General features: G+C 40.3%; 1 protein-coding gene across 5 annotated transcripts in view; it reads left to right on the top strand.

Moving 5' to 3' along the window:
• Positions 1-25,415, top strand: part of LOC126175784 (breast carcinoma-amplified sequence 3 homolog) — a 223,946-nt gene that overhangs the window by 43,263 nt on the left and 155,268 nt on the right. For all 5 annotated transcript variants that reach the window (XM_049922761.1, XM_049922760.1, XM_049922759.1 and 2 more), the window contains 2 exons: positions 18,539-18,991; positions 19,586-19,840. In XM_049922761.1, coding sequence (XP_049778718.1) covers positions 18,539-18,991; positions 19,586-19,840 — 708 coding nt within the window. The remainder of the gene's footprint in view (positions 1-18,538; positions 18,992-19,585; positions 19,841-25,415) is intronic.

The raw sequence follows: 25,415 nt of genomic DNA, 5'->3' as shown, positions 1-25,415 counted from the left end.
AACTCTGTAAGATTGCTCAGTATTAAATTGTTGGACTTGTAGTCAGTGTAACAATAGCTTGAGCACTAATTTACTTTTATGTGTTTTTTAAATTATTATGTTTAAACAATAGAGTGTTTTAGTATCAAAATTATGAGAAGGAAAGTTGCTACTCACTATATAGTGGAGATGCTGAGTCACGGATAGGCACAACAAAAAGACACTCACAGTTAAAGCTTTCAGCCACTAAGGCCTTCATCAACAATAGACACACAGACGCGCACTCACACAAACACAACTTACACACGCGACTGCAGTCTCAGTCTCAGGCAACTGAAACCGGTCTCAGTCGCGCGCGCGCGTGTGTGTGTGTGTGTGTGTGTGTGTGTGTGTGTGTGTGTGTGTGTGTGTGTGTGTGTGTCTATTGTTGATGAAGTCCTTAATGGCCGAAAGCTTTAATTGAGAGTGTCTTTTTGTTGTGCCTATCTGTGACTCAGCATCTCCACTATATGGTGAGTAGCAACTTTCCTTCTCTTAATACTGTTACATTCCATCCTGGATTTTCCACTGTTTGAGTGTTTTAGTATTTAAGACATGTATTTCCGTGCCTTTTTCTCTTGTGATTTCACTGCTTTTTATAGAGCTTTAAAAGTTTACAAGAGAGCAAATATAATATTTTTTAGATATAAATGTACACTGATTATTGAATTAGCATAGTAGCTCTAATATTAAAAACGTTTTCTTTCCTTTTTTAACTGGGAACACTTGGGTATAATATTCACTAAATAATTGATTTCATCCACGGATGATTTATTTCAGTGACTACTGTGATGGTCTTGTAAGTTACAATGCCAAATATCGGGAATGCTACACAAAGCTATCAGTTTCAAACTACATATTTTTCCAGTCTTCAGAGTGAAATTCAGCAACACTACTTACTTTCAACGCAGTTCCATGCCACACACTCCACAACTGTTTTTACTACCCCTGACATTAAAGCTTGTCCTACAAATTTCGTACAAGTCTTCTTTGGCCTGATCACTGCTAGGCTTTCATTAGCTGGAACCAGTAGTCAAGACAACATGAGGGACAGCCTACCCAAGATTCTGTTACCCACTCAACCTACACAACATCCTAGTCCATCACCATGCCACTCCCATTGCTGTCTCTTACCTGAGAGATCATTTCCCTAAGGCAAACCCAACTGCAAGATCTACTCAATCCACTCATCTAGCACTTGCTACTCCAGTCCTGCGACAGACTTATCCTATCCCATCAGAGGCAGGGCCACCTATGAAATCATCCATGTCATATACCGACTCTGCTGCAATCTCTGCACATCTTGTTGTGTTGTTACTAGATGAAAGAGACCACTCCACATGGCTGTTATTTTCATTTGTTTTCTGAGAACATTTCAGATCACTCAAGGACTTTGAGAACATAGTAAAAATGAACATTCAGAAAATCGTAAGAAGTACTCTCACAGTTTCAAAAATACTAACCAGTACTTATAACTCCACAGAAGTATTCAACAGCCCCAATTTGAAATAAGGTACTCTGAAAATCACTTTTTTATAGAACACCGAGAACATTTCAAAACATTCAAGAACATTAAAAAAAATTCAGGAACTTTCTAGTACATTCTAAAATCTAGAACATTCTAGAATATTTTAGAACATTTAAAAACATTTATTAACATTCCAAAATATTTATAAAAGCTCGACAACATAGATAAATCTTGAAATTTTTCACTTGGAATATACATTGATGCAAAAGAGACTGAAGATATCCTGGTGACTACCACAGTGTGGTAGTGACCACTTTGAACACTCAAAAATCTCCAGAAACACGATGCACAACCACTATAGTCACAACAGGGGAACCAAGGGTAGTGTGTGTCTGTGTTGCGCGCGCGCTCATATTCTCAATAAAGATTTAATTTAGTGAAAGACAACTTTGCTTTGTCCTTACTATATTTCATAATGAATTAACTTATTCTATCACATTACTTGCTTATGAACTACATTTGTCATCTTTTTATTTGGTAGGCTAAGTCAATATATGATTTTTTTCGGTTTCCCATTCCTAGAGCAAGTTACATGTAACTGACCATGGGAAAAGCATGATTCTTTCAGATTAGTACCACAACATCTTAACATTTGTTTTTATGCCTTATTTGTAGTGACACTAAATGCGTATCTTATTGGAAATCGCTGTCTTTTGAACTGAAATGGCAGTTCTATAAATATGAGTGGAATCCTCAGAATAAATATTGTTTTTCCTTTGTCTCTTCCCAATATTATTTTTGCTTTGGTTATATATTTCAATAACTGTTCATGACCATTTCTTGTTTTGAGTTTTTAAATTAATATTGACAACTACTTCATTTTGTACTGCTAAAATGGCGTTTTCAAATAACCAACTTGAGTAATTTTGGACAGTGTTAAGAAAAACTATATCTGTTAATTCATTTGGGCTTTTGGGCTGTTGACAGTATTACATAAATCATTTATAAGCTGAGTTTGGGCAGTTACATAATCAGTTGGGTGAGTGCCTTCAATATTTTGTCAGAGTTTTTCAACGAAATGTGTCACTACTTCACTACTGAAAAGTTGAACTCTTATATTTGTCCTTAATTGCACTTTCTTCACTCGAGACCAAAGAAATGACTTCTCAAAACAGGTAGTGATTTCACCTGCTGGAGTTGATTTTAGAATAACTGGAAGCATTCTCCAATCTCCTTGAAAATTCTATAAAATTTTATAACATTCTGCAACATTCTAGAAAGAACATTCTCTCCTGTCTCAGCCACTTCGACACTTGAATCCTAGCTTCTTCACCGTCTTCTCTTAAGAAGCCCATTGGTACAATACCCTCATTTGACATTGAAACCTATAACTAACACCTGCAGTCTCCCCCCCCTCCCCACACTCAAAAAACCCTTCTTCATGGATGGGGGATGGAGGGTTACCACATTGTGTAGCATCCATGGTGCTGCAAAATTTGCTTGTGAAATTTTGATAGCATGCACACACACTCACCATATGTCTGTTTATATATAACAACGAACAAAATGTTCACCAGAACGAATGTCCACTGCCAGATGGTGACCAAGAACAAAGATGTACACCAAGTGGCACAACATGCAGCTAAGCACAACATGCTCAATTTCAGTGACTGCTTCACAACGCAGGCCATCTGAATACTTCTATCCACCGCCAGCTTTTCAGAACTACACAGGTGGGAGTTATCCTTGCAACAAATCATTTACTCCTGTAACCATCTTGGCCTCAGTCTCTCCCCCAAGGGGACTCACAATTCTTTTGTGAGTATGTGCTTGGCTACCATGGGCCCCAGCCTTTGCAGCATTACATCCTTTCTGTGCTGTATGCTTATATTTCCACTATCCCTTTCTCCCTCTGCCTCTTCATCAGGTGGTTTTCTTAGAGCCAACCGTGCTTGGACCTGGTTTGTGACTGAGCCTTGAGTTTCCATTTCTGGCACATTCTACAACTTTTCATCAAATAGACATGTGGTCCTGATTGTTTGCCACCAATTTTCAAAATTCTCCAGAACTGCGGACGTGCAGGAAAGGTCGCCTAGTGCGGTGTGTGCTCCATGTTTGTGCCTTTCCATCTGTGCACCCTTTACAGTAACACACCCAAAACCCAGCATGGTCACCATCCCATTGTAGGGGGAGGGTGGGGGTGGTGGTGGGGGAGGGGGGGTGGGAAGTTGTCAAGTACCTGCATGGTGGTAGCCCCCTGACCACGCAGGGATCATACTGTTGTTGCCTGAGCTGCAAACTCTCCATGCATGCCAAGAAGTATGTGCTCATTGTGACTGGGGCACGGGGACTATGAGCAATGGGTTACTGGTGAGGTAGCTGGTGCTAAGGCTAGGTGATGCCCATGGGGAGAGGCCCTGTTCGGAGTGGGTGGCACCAAGGCAGATCAGCTGCAAATGAAGTGGATGAAATTATCTTCAGCTATATGGTTTCAGCAGTCTGTATAAAAGGACAGTCCACTTTCAATGCAAAGAGATATGATCCTAAAATGTTCCCTTCCGTGGCTGTGCCATCGGAGAAACTTAGGACTAAGTGACAAGTAGAGCAATACTCCCCATAATACTTGGTTTGTACAAGGACTGATGGTGAATCCTTCTTGGCCACAGAGCCCTTGATCTTTGTGGAGAACTTAGAAGACAAGTTTGGGTGGGGAAGTGACAACCATCTCTAAAATGAAAAATGGGTCAGTTCTGATCAAAACAGCATCCCCTGCCCAGTGGAGGGTACTGCCCACTTGTAACAAGCTGGATGACATATGACATACCAGTGACTGTCACTCCCTCCCCCCCCCCCCCCCCCCCCTCCCACCCCAACAGTCTAAATTTAGTTCAGGGCATCTCCTTCCACAGAGACCTGCTCTTACAATCTATTGATGAGCTATGTGCCAACTTGGAGAGACAGGTTGTACACTTAGTCCATCATGTACATAAGAGACCAAAGGACAATAGGGTTGCTACCGGTGCCTTCATCGTGGGCTTTGAGGCTGATTCATTGCCTGTGTAGGTCAAGGTGACGATATACTGATGCGATGTGAAACCATATGTTTTCGTCCCTCCTCCACACTGTTGTTGTGGCTCCCATTTGACAGTGGTTCACATTTTGATGGACTGTCCCAACCTAGCCACCCTATGCGGCCTCTTTAATCTCCCTGACTCACTGACCTTGTTGCTAGGAGACAATGCCCCAGTGGCAGTTTTACATTTTGTTTGTGACATGGACTTTTATCACTCATTATAAGGAGCCTTGCTTAACCTTATCCACCCATTGAGGGGTTGGCAGAACATTGTCTAGCCTGCTCTGCCCAGACTGAGCTGCAGCTTTCTGGACTAGGTGGTCCAGCCTGGTCCTCACCCTACGTGCTCTTTTACTCTTCTCCCTCCCCCTGTCCCCCTCCCGACCTCTCATGTGGTCTGTTAGACTTGTTTGTCTTTTGTCTCTCTATGCTTCTCTTGCCCAGTCCATTTATTCAAAGAAAATTATATGTACAGTATCATGTACTTTGCTGTACATGATACATAACTAATTCTTTTTTACTAGGAAGGTATCTATAGTCATTTGTTTCTGTCAATGCTTCAACAGTTGGTGAAAATGTGATACAGGATTATTGTCGAATACATTTGTAGCATGTGTAGCCACTGGTTTATTGGGGTGACGATTTTTAGTGTATGATACAACGAATTCCCATGCCTTGAGCATTTCTCTTATGGTGCCAAAAGATTGCTTCTTTGCTGTTACCTCCTCCTCCTCCTCCTCCTCCTCCTCCTCCTCCTCCTCCTCCTCCTCCTCTGAAGAACTTCTCTTCTCAATTTCCTCCTATGAAACACATTGCAACTCCATGAACTCTTCATTGGTCATTTCTTGGCTGTGATCTTGTACAAGCTCATTGATATCATTGTTATCCACTTCTAGTCCCATGCTCTTGGCCAAAGACAGTCTCGTTGACTGCAGTCTCCACAGGTACTGACTCAAATGCCTCGGAATCACATTCAACAATGCCTTTCAGCCAAAGCTTCTGCAAAGGAGAAGTGAGAGTTCTCTCGGTAACCCCCTCCGACCCCTTTTCGATCATCTTCATGCAGGCAATAATGTTGAATTGATATTTCCAAAATTGTCTGAGAGTGAGATTTGTAGCTTCATTCAGCTCAAAGCAATGCTCAAAGAGTGGTTTAGTCTAGACCTTCTTGAAGTTAGAAATAAGCTGCTGGTCCGTAGGCTGGAGCAACAAGAGTGATGTTGGGAGGCAGAAACTGGATTTTGATGCATTGAACTTCTACAAGGGGGTGGTCATGTAGGCCTGGAGAACAGGCAGGAGCGTTGTCTGTAAAAAGCAAGACCTAGAGTGGCAGATTCATTTCAAGCAAATATTTTTTCGCCCCCTCGAGGCCCAAACACTTCATTGATCAAATCACAAAAAAGATGACGTGTCACCGAAGCCTTGCTGTTGGATCTCCACATCACATTTAACATGCTCATCTGGACTTTATACTTCATGAAGGTTCGTGGAGTTTCTGAATGGTGAACAAGCAGCAGTTTAATTTTCAAATCGCCACTTGCATTAGCACAGAATAGCAGTGTGAGTTAGTCTTTCATTGGCTTGTGACTGGCTAATGCATTCTCCTCTGCTGTTATAAAGGTAAACTTTGGCATCATTTTCCAGAACAGACCCGTCTCATCACAATTAAAAACCTGTTGTGGCAGATAACCCTCAGAATCTACAAGCATATTGTAGCTCCTGATGAAATTATCTGCTGCCTTTGTGTCGGAGCTGGGTGCTTCACAGTGCCTTGCAATGCTGTGGATGCCAGTTCTTCTCTTAAAGTTCTCCAGCTACCCACAGCTTCCCTTAAACACTTCTTTGGCCACTGATGATCCTGACTTCTTCTTAACAGGGTCAGCGAAAATCATTCACTCCTTCTCACAAATGATGATCTCGTTAATAGTGTCAGCTTGCAATTGCTTTTCATTTATCCATATAAGGAGCAACATTTCGACATTGTACAGAATACGAAACTGTTGTTTAGATACTCATTGCCACTCACTTTGGAGCATCTATGTCCTTAATCCTGTCCTTGTTCTTGAGGAGAATGCAAATACTTGATAGAGATCGATACTATGTGTGTGCTAAATCAGCAACGCTTACACCATGTTCACATTTTTCAAAGATTTTATGTTTCATATCCAAGGTCATTTCCTTTTTTGTGTGGTCATCTTCTTGCGGCTTTTATCTTCGGGTACATTTCTGCGAAGGTTATTAAAATTTGCACATAAGAAACAGAGAGAGTGCTAAACCTAGACTGCAGTACGTATTAAAGACATTGTTCATATGCAGCTGCCGACAATGAAAGGTATTCATATTGTTGAACATTTCCCCCACTGTGACAAATGGTTGGTGATGTCACGTTAAATCATTGTCATTCGTTATGCGAAACATTGCACATTAAGCGAGTCATTTTTTTATAATTAGTTTTGCTCCTTATGTGAATTGCACGTTATGGGAGGTGCTCATTAAGTGAGGTTCCACTGTATTTATGACACATTTTGTGGACAGTGTTCACATATATCTGAAAATATTGATTAGATATGACATATTTCAGGATATATGGCGTCGTAAACAATGAGATGCATGATAAACTGTTGTATTATGTATAATGCTTAAATTTGTTGTTACTAACCAGATGGAGCTGTTTGGATGAAGTTTGGTAAGGAGATAGCTTGAACCTAAGGAAGAACATAGGCTACCTTAAAAAGTGTTTAGTTGTTGTTGTGGTCTTCAGTCCAGAAACTGGTGTGATGCAACTCTCCGTGCTGCTCTATCCTGTGCAAACTTCATTTCCGTGTAACTACTGCAACCTACATCCTTCTGAATCTGCTTAGTGTATTCATCCCTTAGTCTCCCTCTACAATTTTTACCCTCCACACTGTCCTCCAATACTAAATTATTGATCCCTTGATGCCTGAGAACGTGTTGTACCAATCAATGTATTCTTCTAGTCAAGTTGTGCCACAAGTTCCTCTTCTCCCCAGTTCTGTTCAGTACCTCCTCATTAGTTACGTGATCTGCCCATCTAATCTTCAGCATCCTTCTGTAGCACTACATTTCAAATGCTTCTATTCTCTTCTTGTCTAAACTATTTAATCCATGTTTCACTTCCATACATGACTACACTCCATACAAATACTTTCAGAAACGACTTCCTGACACTTGAATCTATACTCAATGTTAACAAGTTTCTCTTCTTCAGAAACACTTTCCTTGCCATTGCCAGTCTACATTTTGTATCCTCTCTATTTCGACCATCATCAGTTGTTTTGCTCCGCAAATAGCAAAACTCATCTACTACTTCAGGTGTCTCATTTCCTAATCTAATTCCCTCAGTATCACCTGATTTAATTTGACTACATTCCACTATCCTCATTTTGCTTTTGTTGATGTTCATCTGATATCCTCCTTTAAAGACACTGTCCATTCCATTCAGCTGCTCTTCGAAGTCCTTTGCTGTCTCTGACATAATTACAATGTCATTGGTAAACCTCAAAGTTTTTGTTTCTTTTCAATGGATTTGAATTCCTACTCTAAATTTTTCTTTTGTTTCCTTTACTGCTTGCTCAATATACAGACTGAATAACATCGGGGATAGGCTAAAACCCTGCCTCACTCCCTTCCCAACCACTGCTTCCCTTTAATGTCCCTCTACTCTTATAACTGGCATCTGGTTTCTGTACAAATTGTAAATAGCCTTTCGCTCCCTGTATTTTACCCCTGCCACCTTCAGAATTTGAAAAAGAGTATTCCAGTCAACATTGTCAAAAGCTTTCTCTAAGTCTACAAATGCTAGAAATGCAAGTTTGCCTTTCCTTAATCTGTCTTTTAAAATAATTCGTAGGGGCAACATTTTTACAGAATCTTAACTGATCTTCCCCAAGATCAGATTCTACAACTTTTTCCATTTGTCAGTAAAGAATTTGTATTGGTATTTTGCAGCCTTGACTTATTAAACTGATAATTTGGTAATTTTCGCACTTGCCAACACCTGCTTCATTTGGGATTGGAGTTCTATATTCTTCTTGAAGTCTTAGGGTACTTCACCTGCCTCATACATCTTGGTCACCAGATGGGTGAGTTTTGCCACGGCTGGCTCTCCCAACGCTATCAGTAGTTCTAATCGAATGTTGTCTACTCTCAGGGCCTTGTTTTGACTTAAGTCGTTCAGTGCTCTGTCAAACTCTCCAAGCAGTGTCATATCTCCCATTTTATCTTCATCTACATCCTCTTCCATTTCCATAATGTTGTCCTCAAGCACAATGCTCTTGTATAGACCCTCTATATACTCTTTCCACCTTCTGCTTTCCCTTATTTGCTTAGAACTGGTTTTCCATCTGAGTTCATGATATTCATACTGGTGATTCTTTTTTCTCCAAAAGTCTTTAATTTTCCTGTAGGCAGTATTTATCTTACCTCTAGTGATTTCTACTAGCCCTCATATTTTTGCGTACTTGATCCGCTGCTGCTTTCACTATTTCATCTCTCAAATCTACACTCCTGGAAATTGAAATAAGAACACTGTGAATTCATTGTCCCAGGAAGGGGAAACTTTATTGACACATTCCTGGGGTCAGATACATCACATGATCACACTGACAGAACCACAGGCACATAGACACAGGCAACAGAGCATGCACAATGTCGGCACTAGTACAGTGTATATCCACCTTTCGCAGCAATGCAGGCTGCTATTCTCCCATGGAGACGATCGTAGAGATGCTGGATGTAGTCCTGTGGAACGGCTTGCCATGCCATTTCCACCTGGCGCCTCAGTTGGACCAGCGTTCGTGCTGGACGTGCAGACCGCGTGAGACGACGCTTCATCCAGTCCCAAACATGCTCAATGGGAACAGATCCGGAGATCTTGCTGGCCAGTGTAGTTGACTTACACCTTCTAGAGCACGTTGGGTGGCACGGGATACATGCGGACGTGCATTGTCCTGTTGGAACAGCAAGTTCCCTTGCCGGTCTAGGAATGGTAGAACGATGGGTTCGATGACGGTTTGGATGTACCGTGCACTATTCAGTGTCCCCTCGACGATCACCAGTGGTGTACGGCCAGTGTAGGAGATCGCTCCCCACACCATGATGCTGGGTGTTGGCCCTGTGTGCCTCGGTCGTATGCAGTCCTGATTGTGGCGCTCACCTGCACGGCGCCAAACACGCATACGACCATCATTGGCACCAAGGCAGAAGCGACTCTCATCGCTGAAGACGACACGTCTCCATTCGTCCCTCCATTCACGCCTGTCGCGACACCACTGGAGGCGGGCTGCACGATGTTGGGGTGTGAGCGGAAGATGGCCTAACGGTGTGCGGGACCGTAGCCCAGCTTCATGGAGACGGTTGCAAATGGTCCTCGCCGATACCCCAGGAGCAACAGTGTCCCTAATTTGCTGGCAAGTGGCAGTGCGGTTCCCTACGGCACTGCGTAGGATCCTACAGTCTTGGCGTGCATCCGTGCGTCGCTGCGGTCCGGTCCCAGGTCGACGGGCACGTGCACCTTCCGCCGACCACTGGCGACAACATCGATGTACTGTGGAGACCTCACGCCCCACGTGTTGAGCAATTCGGCGGTACGTCCACCCGGCCTCCCGCATCCCCACTATACGCCCTCGCTCAAAGTCCGTCAACTGCACATACGGTTCACGTCCACGCTGTCGCGGCATGCTACCAGTGTTAAAGACTGCGATGGAGCTCCGTATGCCACGGCAAACTGGCTGACACTGACGGCGGCGGTGCACAAATGCTGTGCAGCTAGCGCCATTCGACGGCCAACACCGCGGTTCCTGGTGTGTCCGCTGTGCCGTGCGTGTGATCATTGCTTGTACAGCCCTCTCGCAGTGTCCGGAGCAAGTATGGTGGGTCTGACACGCCAGTGTCAATGTGTTCTTTTTTCCATTTCCAGGAGTGTATCTCTTCATCTTCTACTGTATTTCTTTCCTTCACTCTTGTCAGTCATTCCCTAAAGCTCTCTCTGAAACACTCTACAACTTCTGGTTCTTTCAGTTTATCCAGGTCCCATCTCTTTAAATTCCCACCTTTTTGCAGTTTCTTCAGATTTAATCTACAGTTTATAACCAATAAATTGTTGTCAGAGTCCTCTTCTGCCCCTGGAAATGTCTTACAATTTAAAGTCTGGTTCCTAAACCTCTGTCTTACCATTATATAATCTGTCTGAAACCTTCCAGTGTCTCGAGGCCTCTGCCACATATACGACCTTCTTTCATGATTCTTGAACCGAGTGTTAGCTATGATTAAGTTATTCTCTGTGCAAAATTCTACCAGGCAGCTTCCTCTTTCATTCCTTACCCGCATTCCATATTACCATACTACTTTCCCTTCTCTTCCTTTTCCTACTATTGAATTCCAGTCCCCCATAACTATTAAATTTTCATCTCCCTTCACTATCTGAATAATTTCTTTTATCTCATCACGTATTTCTTCAATCTCTTCATCTGCAGAGCTATTGCCATATTAACTTTTACTACTGTGGTAGGCATGGGCATCGTGTCTACCTTGGGTACAAAAATGGGTTCACTATGCTGTTCATTGTAGCTTACCTGCACTCCTATTTTTTTATTCATTATTAAACCTATTCCTGCATTTCCCCTATTTGATTTTATATTTATAACCCTGTATTCACCTGACCAGAAGTCTTGTTTCTCCTGTCATTGAACTTCACTAATTCCCACTATATCTAGCTTTAACCTTTTGTTTTCCGTTTTTAAATTTTCTAACCTACCTGCCTGATAAAGGGATCTGAAATTCTACTCTCCCATCTGTAGAACGCCAGTTTTGTTTCTCTTGATAATGACGCCCTCCTGAGTAGTCCCTGCCCAGAGATCCAAATGGCAGACTATTTTATTCAAAACACATTCAGCAGACAGCATCCACATATGCTGCTGAATGTGCCTACAGATTTCTATTGTTGTGCAACACATAGCTCAGAAGTTATGAAGGAAGGACACAGTAAACAGAGTGGGTGGGGGGAAGGAGGCGGAGGAAGAGGAGGAGGAGGAGGAAATGGATGGATAAATGGAAGAAAAGGTGGTTGCACAGAGGAAAGAGGAGGATATGTACACACACACACACACACACACACACACACACACACACACACACACACATACAGAGAGAGAGAGAGAGAGAGAGAGAGAGAGAGAAGTAGTAGCGGATGGACAGAGAGGGGGGAATGGAGAGGTGGACTAAGAGAATTGAAATAAATACATACCAGGGCAATACCAGGTATTCAGCTAGTGTAGGAATATGTGAGGCAATATTGATCGTGGCAGATGGGTTGAATAAAGGCAAACCAATGTTTATAGCATTTGTTGATTTAGATAAAGTCTTTGACAGTGTTGGCCACAATACACTCTTGGAAATTCTGAAGGCAGCAAGGATAAAATATAGAGAGTGAATGGTTATCTAAAACTTGTACTGAAACTAGATTACAGTTATAAGAATCAAAGGACTGGAAAGACAAGAAGGGACTGAGACCAGGTTGCAGTCCGTCTCAGATGTTACTCAAGCTGTACAGTAAACAGGCAGTAATGTAAACCAAAGAGAAATTAGAAAGCAAAATGTAAGTTCAGGGATAAGAAGTAAAAACCTTGAGGTTTGCTAATGAGATTGTAATTATATCGTAGATAGTAAAGGAATTAAAAGAAAGCTAAATGGAATGGATAGTGTCTTGAATGAATGTTGTTACAGGAACATCAACAAAAGTAAAATAAGGACAGTATGATGTAGTGGATTGAAATCAGGTGATGCCAAGAGAATTAGGTTAAGAAACGAGACTATGCAAGTAGTTGATGAGTTTTGCTGTTTGGCAAGTAAAATAACTGACGATGGCCAAATTAGAGAGGATATAAATTGCATATTAGCAATAGCAAGAAAAACATTTCTGAAAATGAGAAAAACATAATACTGAAAACAAATTTAAGTATTAGGAAGTCTTCCCTGAAGATATTTATCTGGAGTGTCAGAAGTGAAACATGTGCAATGAAATGTGCTGCTGCTCAAGAATACTGAAGGTTAGATGGATAGATTGAATAAGTGGTGAAGAGGTATTTTGGGGAGAAAAGAATTTTATGCCACAACCTGGTTAAAACAATTGATAATGCATATCCTGATTCATAAAAGAATGTCTGTTTGAAATTGGGTTGTTTTGAAAATCAGACTTATGCAAACACAATTTGTTTATTTTTGTATTTACCCAGACATGTTTCGACACCTATGTGTCATCTTCTGTGGGTCAAATTTTTATTTCTTAAAATTACATCACTAAATTAACTGTGTTGTTATGGACCATTTTTTGTGCTCTTTTTTGTCATTATTTTGACAGCATGCCATCTGCAAAATTTTTTTGTCCTGTTGCATGTCTGGTTGGTGTCTCGATCAATGATTATTCAGTGTACTGTTTCCACACAGTTCTGCAGATGACACGCTGTCAAAAAAATGTCAAAAAAGAGTACACAAAAAGACGGTGTATAATAACACAGTTAATTTAGCGATGTAATTTTACAAAATAAAAATTTGAGCCACAGAAGATGACACACAGGTGTTGAAACATGTCTGGGTAAATACAAAAATAAACAAATTGTATTTGCATAAGGCTGATTTTCAAAACAACTCAGTTTTTGATTGCAAACGCGGAAGAACATCAAGAGGAGCTTCAAACCTTAGTAAAATGAGTATCTCATTTTCTGTTTGGTAATGGAGGGAAGTGTGTGAGGTAAAAATTGTGTGAACAGTAGTATATTGTACTGAAATGGACTAATAATTATTTTTCTTTGAATGAATAATAATGTTGACACACTAAAACTGGTGATCATTGACAGGCTACTTAAATTACCATAAAACCTTCCACTGAGTAGTGACATTCCTGTATCAGGGTATCAAGTACCTCTTTTTCAATAAACCTAGCTTCAGATTCAGAATATAATTGTCTTTTAATGTGCTGAGAATTTTAAATTTCATGTATTGGAGATTTTGAGCATATAGCAAACAGGTAACATTAAATTATCTTTATGTATTGGGATGGGTTTTTAAATAATGGGTGAAATTATTCCCTTGGATGTGCCCTATGTGCTTCACTGTGTAATGTAACAAGAAGTTAATTAATATTACAGTATACTCGAGTGACACTTTTAGGAACTTTTCAGAATACTCCATAGTGCTCTATACAATTGACTATGAACCTCCTTCAAAGTAGAGCATGGGATGTAGAGCACTGTACAGACAAATGGAGAGAGAAATATTGGGTAAAGTTCTTATAGGGTCAACTTACTCAGATTGGAATGACATTCTAGAGTGGATTTCCTGTAGAATAATATTTCACATTAGTTATATCCTGCATATGCTGGCCTTATTCTAACAGTCTAACACAGAGAGTTATATATGTCTGTAAGAGTATCGTTCTCAGTGTGGGTCCATGAATTGTTTTTATGAACTATACCTCAATGTTGGCACATTATTTGTGACTGCATCATTGCTCTTGTGAAGAAAAGGAATTTCTTGGCTTTGGAGACTGTGTTAACAATGATAGCATTGCTTTGCGAGGGAGATAATGGTATCGTGAAACTGAAGAATCTAGTAGGGCTGTGGGAACCAGACTTTGAGGCACATTGCAACACTGGTCCTGTATAATAAAATGACCAAAAGATTATGCCAAAGTTTTACTTCAAACACACTGCTGGTGAAACACAGAACAAAAATTTTATAGGTCAGTTGATTTGGTTCCGCAATGATTTGAGGGCCAGAGCTTCAAAAGAAACTTGTAGCATTAAAGGAGCGACTCCATGATGTACATTGATTCTGCTGTCTACTGTTTGGCACAGACAATGTCAGTCATAGGTGGCAAAAAGTTTTATTTACTGATGAACTGAGTTTTTCCTCTGCAAACAACAGTTTGCTTAGAGTTCTACAGGTTGCAAGGTTTCCTCTTTACCAAGTATATACTTGGTAATGTCATCACCTACTGTGCACACGTCTGTGTGGGGCTGGATTTCTGTGGCAGGGGAGAGTACCATGTACCACTACTAGTCATTTCCTTTTCTGTCCCACTTGCAAGTAGAGCAAGGGAAAAATGACTCTCGCTATGCCCCCATATGATCCCTATCTTCTTGAATCTTATTTTTGTGGTCCTTATGCACTATGTATGTTGTTGGCAGTAGAATCATTCGGCAGTCAGCGTCAAATGCCGGTGAATTGCCTCGATGTCATCCATCAGTCCAATCTGGTATGGATCCCAAACACTCGAGCAGTACTCAAAAATGAGTCACACCAGCATTCTATATGCGATATCCTTTAAAGTGAACCACTCTAAAATCCTCCCAATAAACCCAAGTCAACCATTTGTCTTCCCCATCACAGTTCTCACATGCTCGTTCTATTTCATATCGCTTTGCAACACTACGCCCAGATATTTCAATGACTTGCTGTGTCAAGCAGGGCACTAGCAATACTGTAACCAAACATTAAAGGTTTGTTCTTCGTACTCATCTGCATTAACTTACATTTTTCCACATTTAGAGTTCGTTACTATTCATGACATTAGACATTTTGTCTAAGTTGTTTCGTATCTTCCTACGATCTTTCAACTTGGACACTCAGCCATACACAACAGCATCAGCAGTAAACTACCACAGATTATGAATGCTGTGCAGGATATATGGTCAACTTGTTGTTGCCCAGTATACCCATATTATGAGTAATACCATGATCTCATTACAGCTATATGCTGAAGGAGTAATCTCTTTCTAGTAGGACTAATACACAGAGCATGCAGTGGTAGCATAGTGATGGTTGGTAAAACAGAACTCTTATTACTACTCTTGATTGGCCCCATTCTGCACACCAGACCTCAGTGGCATGAAGAAATATGGACGTAAATGAAATAGATGTTATGAGATAACTGATCTTACCTTGCATTAAGAATGTAATATGATCTTTGGAATGTCACATTAACTGTTGTGGAGGACTTCACAGAAAATGAGACAGTTATTGTCCACTTCTTATTAAAGTCAAAGGCATTTGGATGGGATATTACTTGGGGGAAAAAAACCACATGCTGTTCTACATTTAGGGTCCAAAACTTCTTAATAATAACTGCAATCTCACTGCTTTCCTAATTTCCTATTCTCTACATGTTCAAATGATTAAAGCAGCAACAACAAATAAATTCACGCTGGGGAGATTTAAACTGTCCATAGCTACACACAATGGCATTCCATCCTTTTAATAAACCTATTGAACTATTTATACATTATGTTGATTTTTACAGTTATTGGTTCATTTATTGTCACTGTCGAGCTTTACTGTACATACAGTTGTGTAATGGGCTCCTATGTAATTTGGCAGAAAGCTCAAATTTTAGCACCCTTTGTATAGTCAAGTCCACAAACACATGCCATTGGCATCATTTCGGTAGTGTTAATATCTCAGAAAATATACAGACATGGTGATATTGTGTTCGACAACTAAGTTTTATAGCTAACAAATGAATTTCATAGTCTATATGTTGTGCTAATGAAAAAATTTATATCTTCCTTGCCGTGGCTAGGTGGGGGGCGAATGCTTAGAACTTAGAAATAAAATTAATGTTGGGCACAAGCAGTTGAGGTTTCTCATCATATTTTGTTTAGATATTTTAGTGCCTAATCAAATATTTCATTCCACAATAACAGATTGCGTTAGATGAGTATGTGCCAAGCAAGATCGTAAGAGATGGAAAAGAGCCACCGTGGTTCAACAACCGAGTTAGAAAACTGCTGCGGAAGCAAAGGGAACTTCACAGCAAACATAAACATAGCCAAAGCCTTGCAGACAAACAAAAATTACGCGAAGCGAAATGTAGTGTGAAGAGAGCTATGCGAGAGGCGTTCAATGAATTCGAAAGTAAAATTCTATGTACTGACTTGGCAGAAAATCCTAAGAAATTTTGGTCTTATGTCAAAGCGGTAGGTGGATCAAAACAAAATGTCCAGACACTCTGTGACCAAAATGGTACTGAAACAGAGGATGACAGACTAAAGGCCGAGATACTAAATGTCTTTTTCCAAAGTTGTTTCACAGAGGAAGATTGCACTGTAGTTCCTTCTCTAGATTGTCGCACAGATGACAAAATGGTAGATATCGAAATAGACGACAGAGGGATAGAGAAACAATTAAAATCGCTCAAAAGAGGAAAGGCCTCTGGACCTGATGGGATACCAGTTCAATTTTACACAGAGTACGCGAAGGAACTTGCCCCCCTTCTTGCAGCGGTGTACCGTAGATCTCTAGAAGAGCGTAGCGTTCCAAAGGATTGGAAAAGGGCACAGGTCATCCCAGTTTTCAAGAAGGGACGTCGAACAGATGCGCAGAACTATAGACCTATATCTCTAACGTCGATCAGTTGTAGAATTTTGGAACACGTATTGTGTTCGAGTATAATGACTTTTCTGGAGACTAGAAATCTACTCTGTAGGAATCAGCATGGGTTTCGAAAAAGACGGTCATGTGAAACCCAGCTCGCGCTATTCGTCCACGAGACTCAGAGGGCCATAGACACGGGTTCACAGGTAGATGCCGTGTTTCTTGACTTCCGCAAGGCGTTCGATACAGTTCCCCACAGTCGTTTATTGAACAAAGTAAGAGCATATGGACTATCAGACCAATTGTGTGATTGGATTGAGGAGTTCCTAGATAACAGGACGCAGCATGTTATTCTCAATGGAGAGAAGTCTTCCGAAGTAAGAGTAATTTCAGGTGTGCCACAGGGGAGTGTCATAGGACCGTTGCTATTCACAATATACATAAATGACCTGGTGGATGACATCGGAAGTTCACTGAGGCTTTTTGCAGATGATGCTGTGGTGTATCGAGAGGTTGTAACAATGGAAAATTGTACTGAAATGCAGGAGGATCTGCAGCGAATTGACGCATGGTGCAGGGAATGGCAACTGAATCTCAATGTAGACAAGTGTAATGTGCTGCGAATACACAGAAAGATAGATCCTTTATCATTTAGCTACAAAATAGCAGGTCAGCAACTGGAAGCAGTTAATACCATAAATTATATGGGAGTACGCATTAGGAGTGATTTAAAATGGAATGATCATATAATGTTGATTGTCGGTAAAGCAGATGCCAGACTGAGATTCATTGGAAGAATCCTAAGGAAATGCAATCCGAAAACAAAGGAAGTAGGTTACAGTACGCTTGTTCGCCCACTGCTTGAATACTGCTCAGCAGTGTGGGATACGTACCAGATAGGGTTGATACAAGACATAGAGAAGATCCAACGGAGAGCAGCGCGCTTCGTTACAGGATCATTTAGTAATCGCGAAAGCGTTACGGAGATGATAGATAAACTCCAGTGGAAGACTCTGCAGGAGAGACGCTCAGTAGCTCGGTACGGGCTTTTGTCAAAGTTTCGAGAACATACCTTCACCGAAGAGTCAAGCAGTATATTGCTCCCTCCTACGTATATCTCGCGAAGAGACCATGAGGATAAAATCAGAGAGATTAGAGCCCACACAGAGGCATACCGACAATCCTTCTTTCCACGAACAATACGAGACTGGAATAGAAGGGAGAACCGATAGAGGTACTGAAGGTACCCTCCGCCACACACCGTCAGGTGGCTTGCGGAGTATGGATGTAGATGTAGATGTAGATGTAGATGACAGGAGGTTTTTAGTAAAGGTCCTCAATTATTACAGACTGCAAAAAGAATATTTTGATGTTCTTTATCACATTTGAAAGTCACGATTTCTGTTTTCTGTATGTACCAATAGGCAAAATTATTGTCTTAGTGAAAGTAAGTTTGTTGCTTTAAATTAGTTTATAATCAAAATAAGTTTTCATATGAATTTATATGACGTTTTGTTTCTTTTGTGTTTTGTAAAGAATATATTATGCACTGGAGTAATTATTTTTATTTCATTGTGTTTCTGTTGCAGGTTAAAAGTATCAAATTCAAAAATCCAGTGAGTGATGTTCTAGCAAATCGACGGTCTGTGGTTGTTACATTTCCAGAACGTGTGGCTGTGTTTGATGCAGCCACACTTGAGGATCGGCTGACTGTCACTACATGCTACCCGTGTCCTGGTCCTAATCCAAATCCAGTGGCACTGGGCCCCCGTTGGCTGGCATATGCTTCTCGACGCCTGTTACCTGCACGTCGATCTTCTGGCGGCAGTGAGGGTGACGGTGTACAGTCCTACACTGCTGCTGTTCTTCATGCAGCAAAATCTTTAGGCAAAGGCTTACGTGGCTTGGGAGAAACTGTCGCCAGCAGCCTGAGTGCACAACAACGCGGTGGGGCAGGTGCTGTCGGCGTCCTAACTGCACCTTCCTCTACTACTGTTGAGAGTGGTCTCCAGCCAGGAATTGTCACAATAATTGATATACAGGTTCAAAACAGTTTGGTTTTTAATACACTTGTTAAAATAAATGTTGATTTATTGGAGTGTACTGCAGTATTCAAGTTGATTTTTTCAGTTTATGAAGACTGAAATATGAGGGGCTTTCAATAAGTAATGCAATACGATTTTTCTTGGCCAGTTTCAGTTGAAAAAATGTGGCATTTGTTTTAGGACATTGTGAAATCTTCCTGCTTCAATCCATGTAATTTCATGAACTTATCATTGGTGGCAATGCTATATGTAGCCTTCAAAATAGCATCTGTAGCAGAGATGTGCATTCCAAGCTGTGATTACTGGTTGTGAGTTGTACCTGGCTGGCCTGTTTGGTAAGAACATTGCCCACAAAAGGCAAGGTTCTGGGTTCGAGTCCCGGTCTAGTACACAGTTTTAAGCTTCCTTTTCTATTGCTTTTCTTGTATGAAATATCCCCTTCAGGCATGTCTGATCCCTCAAAGACATCAAAAATTATATGATCTAATCAAGCTTTTTTTTTATATTTTTCTAACACATATCTTTTCTGTGTCTTCTTACTTACATTGTTGCATTCACCCATTAAACACTGTGGAAATCTTGTTGGCACAGGGAGCAGCGAGAGGCTGTGATCGGGAGAGAAGCAACTCTGAGGAAGGTTCTACGGAGAACATGGTTGCTCATTTTACTGCTCATAGTGAACCTGTTGTGGCTTTGGCATTTGACTCTTCTGGTATGCTGCTACTGACTGCCGACCGCCGTGGCCATGACTTCCATCTGTTTAGAATACAGCCTCATCCTTGTGGATCATCACTTGCTGCTGTACACCATCTCTACACTTTGCATCGTGGGGATACCACTGCTAAGGTAAAATAATATTGTACACTTTTCTTCTTCACCATATATCGCAGTATATTATTTTGTGATACAGTTAACATGGTTTTAATTTTAAAATTAACTGCAAACATATTCATTTTAGGGAGCAAAACAAAATAAGATTCTTTGTTAAAAACAGAAAAAATCAGAATGAGGTCAAAAGATCAAAGACTAAATATATACAAGTGTTTGTTATAAGGTGGATAATAAAATGAAACTAATGTATAATTACTCCCCTCTTAATGTTAACAGTATGTAGGATTGAACCACATTGGTGCGTGGCTCTGTTTTGTTATCTGTTGGCATTGGTTGCAGCAGCGACAGATGAGGCGCAATCCCTGATCATGGCATGTTGCTTTTGGCCATGTTCTGTTTAAGATTATTCTTTCTGACGACAGCCTTGTTACTCGTGGTAAAAACTGATATAACGCTGTCAATTGATGCTGTGGCATCCACGCTAATATCACATGTCTTCTCTCTCTCTCTCAAACTAAAATGGATATGGACTGTTGTACTGTGACTGTAGCAGTTCAGGAACAACATTGTGACACAATAAAATTTTTTTGCGGACTTTCAGCTCTTTGGCAATAAATGATCAACAGGAACCTTACTCCTTGTTTGTTGTTTGCTGTAATCACTCGACTTGAGCTCACAGCTGCCTTAAAAATAGTATTACAGCAGTTGTTGCATCTAAATCTTGTTTAAAAGATGTGTGCAAGCCCAGCAGTATCGGTGACATCTCCTCTATCGAGTCTGCCGTGGTGTGGCATTTGAGTGCAGTAGTCAGCTGGTGGTTTGCCACTCTGTGGTATCATTTGCAGCTGGATGATAGACAGTAATGTAATGCATTTAATTTCCAATAAATCTCTAAAAGTTTTGAAAAATGTTATTTGAACTGTCTTGCTTGCTCAGTGGCTATGTGCAACAGTACTCAGAGATATACAATCCATCTTTGTATGAAAGTCTTTGAAATGGTGATTACCGTGGCATTTGGCATTAGGAAAATTTCTGATCAGTGTGGGTAGCAGCCTGTTTAAACCATAAAAGAGTTCCTTCTGATAGTGGCAATGGACCCACTTATGTCCACATGCATTTAGTCAAAACACTGGTTGAATGGTGCAACAGGGTGTCTACGCTCTGGGACAACTGGGAAAACTGGGAAAAAACTCAGGAGTTTTTTCATCCAAAAGAAATCCAGGATTAACCTGGGAAATTTTTAGATTTCCAGAAATTTTTCATTGGTTTAATTTTCAGTTAAATTTTTGTAATTTTGATTAGTAAGAACTGATACTCTAACAGAAGTATTTTTCTGTAGCCCTCTACTACAGAACAATACCACAGCAGTAAAATAGAACCTAGAGAATAATATCAAAATAAAACTTAAGTTGCAATGAAAATGTGCCATTTACAACAACAAAACACAGAAAACACACAAGCATCCACCAATAGCAAAATGTGTCAAAGACTGTGCAATACAACGTAACAACAAACCGCTTGCAACGCATCTTTCTTGTGGCTATTGTTTCGATGAGTGTGATGTCACAACTGTTTACATGTCTAATAGGTCACAGGAAAATATTTGCAAATGGTGATTTGAGAAGTGTTATTTTCAAAGTAAATTTCCTTTTGCATAAGATGAATTATGTTATGTGTGAGAATGTGTGATGAATTCCTTAAATCACAGAGCTTTAGTCTTTCATTCAAAACTTAACATTGAGGACCAGCCACCTAGAAAAATTTCTGGCCCAGAAGACCAGCCATTTATACCATTATTTAAAATTTTACTGGCACACATGTATCCATCTGATGTACTTAAGAGGGTAACACCCGCTAAGAAAGACCAGGTTTCACATTTAGTTTTTCAGATGTATTTTAGTTCTTTCAGTTTCACATGTAATTGGCTTTTCTACAGAAAAGTTGAAGTGCTTGACAGAACATATATTCAGCCAGGTAACCCATGAATGTGTGTTGCACAGCAGTGAAATTTATAAGCATGCTTGTCAGATGTATTCAGCTGCTGCAATTTATGCTGTATGCTTACCGTATTTACTCGAATCTAAGCCGCACCTGAAAAATGAGACTCAAAATAAAGGAAAAAAAAATTCCCGAATCTAAGCCGCACGTGAAATTTGAGACTCGAAATTCAAGGGGGGAGAAAAGTTTTAGGCCGCACCTCCAAATCAAAACAAAGTTGGTCCATTGTAATACGAGACACAATTTAGGTCGAATGAATGACGATGCAGCTACAGTAGTTTGGTTCGAGTCGTAAGCTTAGCAGTTAAAGCTTTACCAGGTAGCCATTGCTATGCGTCAGGCGCTCCGTCCGTATTTATATGGGTACCCTTCCTTTCTCACATGCTTCGTCTGGTTTGAATCAGTTGCTTATTTTGCTTGGATTTGGTAAGTGCCGTTGTCTTTGTTATAGGTGTTTACATCACTCTAAGCTGAAAATGCATTACTGTACTGTGTCATGCATTGTTTGTCACATTCTGATAGTGCGTGTTTACGGCCTGTCGCCGCTCGTGGCATGGCTTGCATTTGTGCGCGCTACCGCCACTTACAATTTAAAAAAAAAAAAAAAAGAGAGAGGAATTGTGTCATTAGCGAAACAATGGCAAGAGACTGCTATTTGTTGTTACTTATACTGCTGCTTTCTTTGATAATGATTAACAAGAACCAAATAATAGACTGCGTATGATAGAACATGTTCTGAACGAGAGTTAGGCGAAAATTTTTCTCCGTTTGAAAATCTTTGGGGCCGCTTCTTTAGTACATCAAATTCTGCATAGAAATTAGAGTCATCTTAGATTTAAAAATCTAGTCAGTTGCCGTGCTTCATTTCTGACTGTATCACTGTTAGGCATAAGAATAATACAAATATAAACATGACACAATATGTATATTCTTCCGCGTTTGCTGTTGTCTCACTCTAGTTTCGTAGTTTATTAGGCAGACAAGATTTAAATGAGATAACAGCAAACACGAAAGAATACATGGCAAAATGTTTATATCCGTATTCTTTCTTATGGTGAAGAGAATACTGCATGTGATTCACATTTCGTCAGGTTCCTATTAGCAACCATCTCTTCTCACAGCTAGGAAAAAATTCAGAACGTAGAGTTGGCCTTATTGACAAACATCCCAAACAGTCTTGCTTGTCGGATTTCGTAGTATATTAAAATTCTGCTACATTCGAAGATGAACAATACGGAATTTGTATTTACTTTGTTGGATAATGTATGAAAATGCAGTGGTCGAAACTCAGGGCGGAGAAAAAAAAGCTCGTCTTCCACCTTTTTTTTTTAAATTTATTTACTGACGCAGAGGTTTTGGCGCCGGTATTTATCTTCGTGCCTAAAAAGCATGCCTGTGTAGCGCTACATATATTCGACGGCAGAAGTTAGTTGTGGCGGCACCTACCAACATTTTTTAGAACTTCCGCTTGCTTTGTACTCGATTCTAAGCCGCAGGCAGTTTTTTGGATTACAAAAACCGGAAAAAAAGTGCAGCTTAGATTCGAGTAAATTCAGTAGGATCCTTCCTAACCACACCCTCAGAAAAAACAGCAAAAGAATTTTTGGTGACCAATATTGTATGTGAAAGATTAGATTTCTTGTAGCAACACTGTATGTATGTTAATTCAAACCATTAACTTCTTCTATTTGTGTGTTTGTGCTACTTAACAATATGTTGCTATTGGCTGATTACATCCTGCTTCCTGTGCCCAGAATATCTGCTGTCATTGGCTGGTGAGTTTTACAGCTCTGAAGGAAAGTGTATTGTCATTTAACAAGGAAAAATGTGCTTTCATTAGGGGTACAGTGTATTTTCATCTGGAAAGAAGTGTATTTACACCAAAGAAAAAGTGTATTTTTGAGTGGGAAATCCATGAGAAATCTGGGAATCTTTTTCTTGTCTGGGTATACACCCTGTGCAAAGAAACTTCAGGGCATTTTCATAAGACATGTAATTTTCCTATGCTGACAACAGGGCATTGACTAAAAGCATCGTTCCTCTCACTCTTAGGTGAGAAAGATTGGAGCAAAGCAGTGGACACACCATCTAACTTCTACTATTACTCTGTTTCTAAATTACTGCAATACAACACTACCATGGCATCGGATAAAACGAATTGATGAAGCTAAGTTTGGGTGGAGGCACCAGAAGAGACTCAACTCCTAGTGAATTATGTGTGACAAAAATATTAATTCTGTATATGCAGCATGGATGATGCAATTTACTAAGTATTTCTCAGCAGATCAGTGGATCACTCTAGGGAAACCAGTGTGTGACTCTGTTAGCAGAGCATACACATTTGTATTATGAAGCAAAACAAAACAAGAATCTTTTCTCAAACCAAATAGAAAACCAGAATAGTTTCATATAAAATGTGTTTGTTATGAATTAGATAATGATATAAAACTCACAGAGAATTCCCAAATCTTTGCCTGCTCTCTAACACTTCTATCTGTAAACTTTTGGGTTTAATTTTCACCGCATCTGTGCATTTTAAAAACTGCTTGTGTCTCCTGGGTCTTCCCTAATGGTGAGTGTGTTAAGGAATTTAGCCAAACAAGGTCGGTTACAGATGTGTTGAACGTGGGGTTACTGAGCAGGAGACTGTAAGCTCAGTACATTTTTCTGCAACCTTCAACCATATGGAATGGTGGTGGAACATTGTGTCACACAGAGTGGGATTGTTAGCTTAATTGTGCAGATTATGAGGATGATATGAACCTTGGGGGGGGGGGGGGGGGGGGGAACCTTTTACTTGGTGTGTGACACATGACAGCGGGGTCTACAACTGCTGAGGAGATGAAATAATCTGTAGCTGGTGACCTCTGTTGCAACTGCCACAATCCAGTTTATGAGACTTACCTAGGGAAGAAGGGCTCTCTGGGTGGATACTCACTTCTCTAGCTGCTCATCTAATACCAATGGAGCCAACAGATTCTGTAAAAAACATTCACAATGGATGTAGTGAGTCACTGATGAACACCTACTCCCAGACAACATAGAGATCTTGGATGGCTAGCCTATCAGATCTTATATATCCCCTTAAATCACTGTGAAGCATCTTTGCATAGGTGAGAGCAATATGGATGAAAATTGTGCTATACTTTTGTTGATATGTAGCAAATTAATCTGAGAACATAAACATTTGCAAATGGATTAGTTTCCATATAAAAGACAAATGAGTAATTTCCTTAACCCCTTAGTTTATTACCACTTTGAGCACATAAGTTAACAAAACTTTAAGCATGCCCTCATGTTACAATGTGAAATATATTTGATGTTAGTTTCTTTCTCTGTAATAGTGTTCAAATTCTTATGCCCCTTGTAATAGCAGCTAATACTATATGGCGGGGCTTATTACAAAAGCATGTAGTTCAATGAGCTGGTGTCATCTTCATCATTGCAAAGAGGAAGACATTGAACATCCAAAGAGCAAAATCACATTATTACCTCACTACAGAAGAACAAAAGACTTGGAAATGGTACCCTCCACATTTAGACATCAATGTCTTAGCTGGCAGAAAGTCTTTGTAAATGTAAAGGTCTGGAT

This window comes from Schistocerca cancellata, chromosome 3 (genome assembly GCF_023864275.1).
Source record: "Schistocerca cancellata isolate TAMUIC-IGC-003103 chromosome 3, iqSchCanc2.1, whole genome shotgun sequence".
In the NCBI taxonomy this organism is placed as follows: domain Eukaryota; kingdom Metazoa; phylum Arthropoda; class Insecta; order Orthoptera; family Acrididae; genus Schistocerca; species Schistocerca cancellata.
The sequence above is the reverse complement of the archived record's forward strand: the minus strand, read 5'-3'. Positions and strand labels throughout refer to the sequence as shown.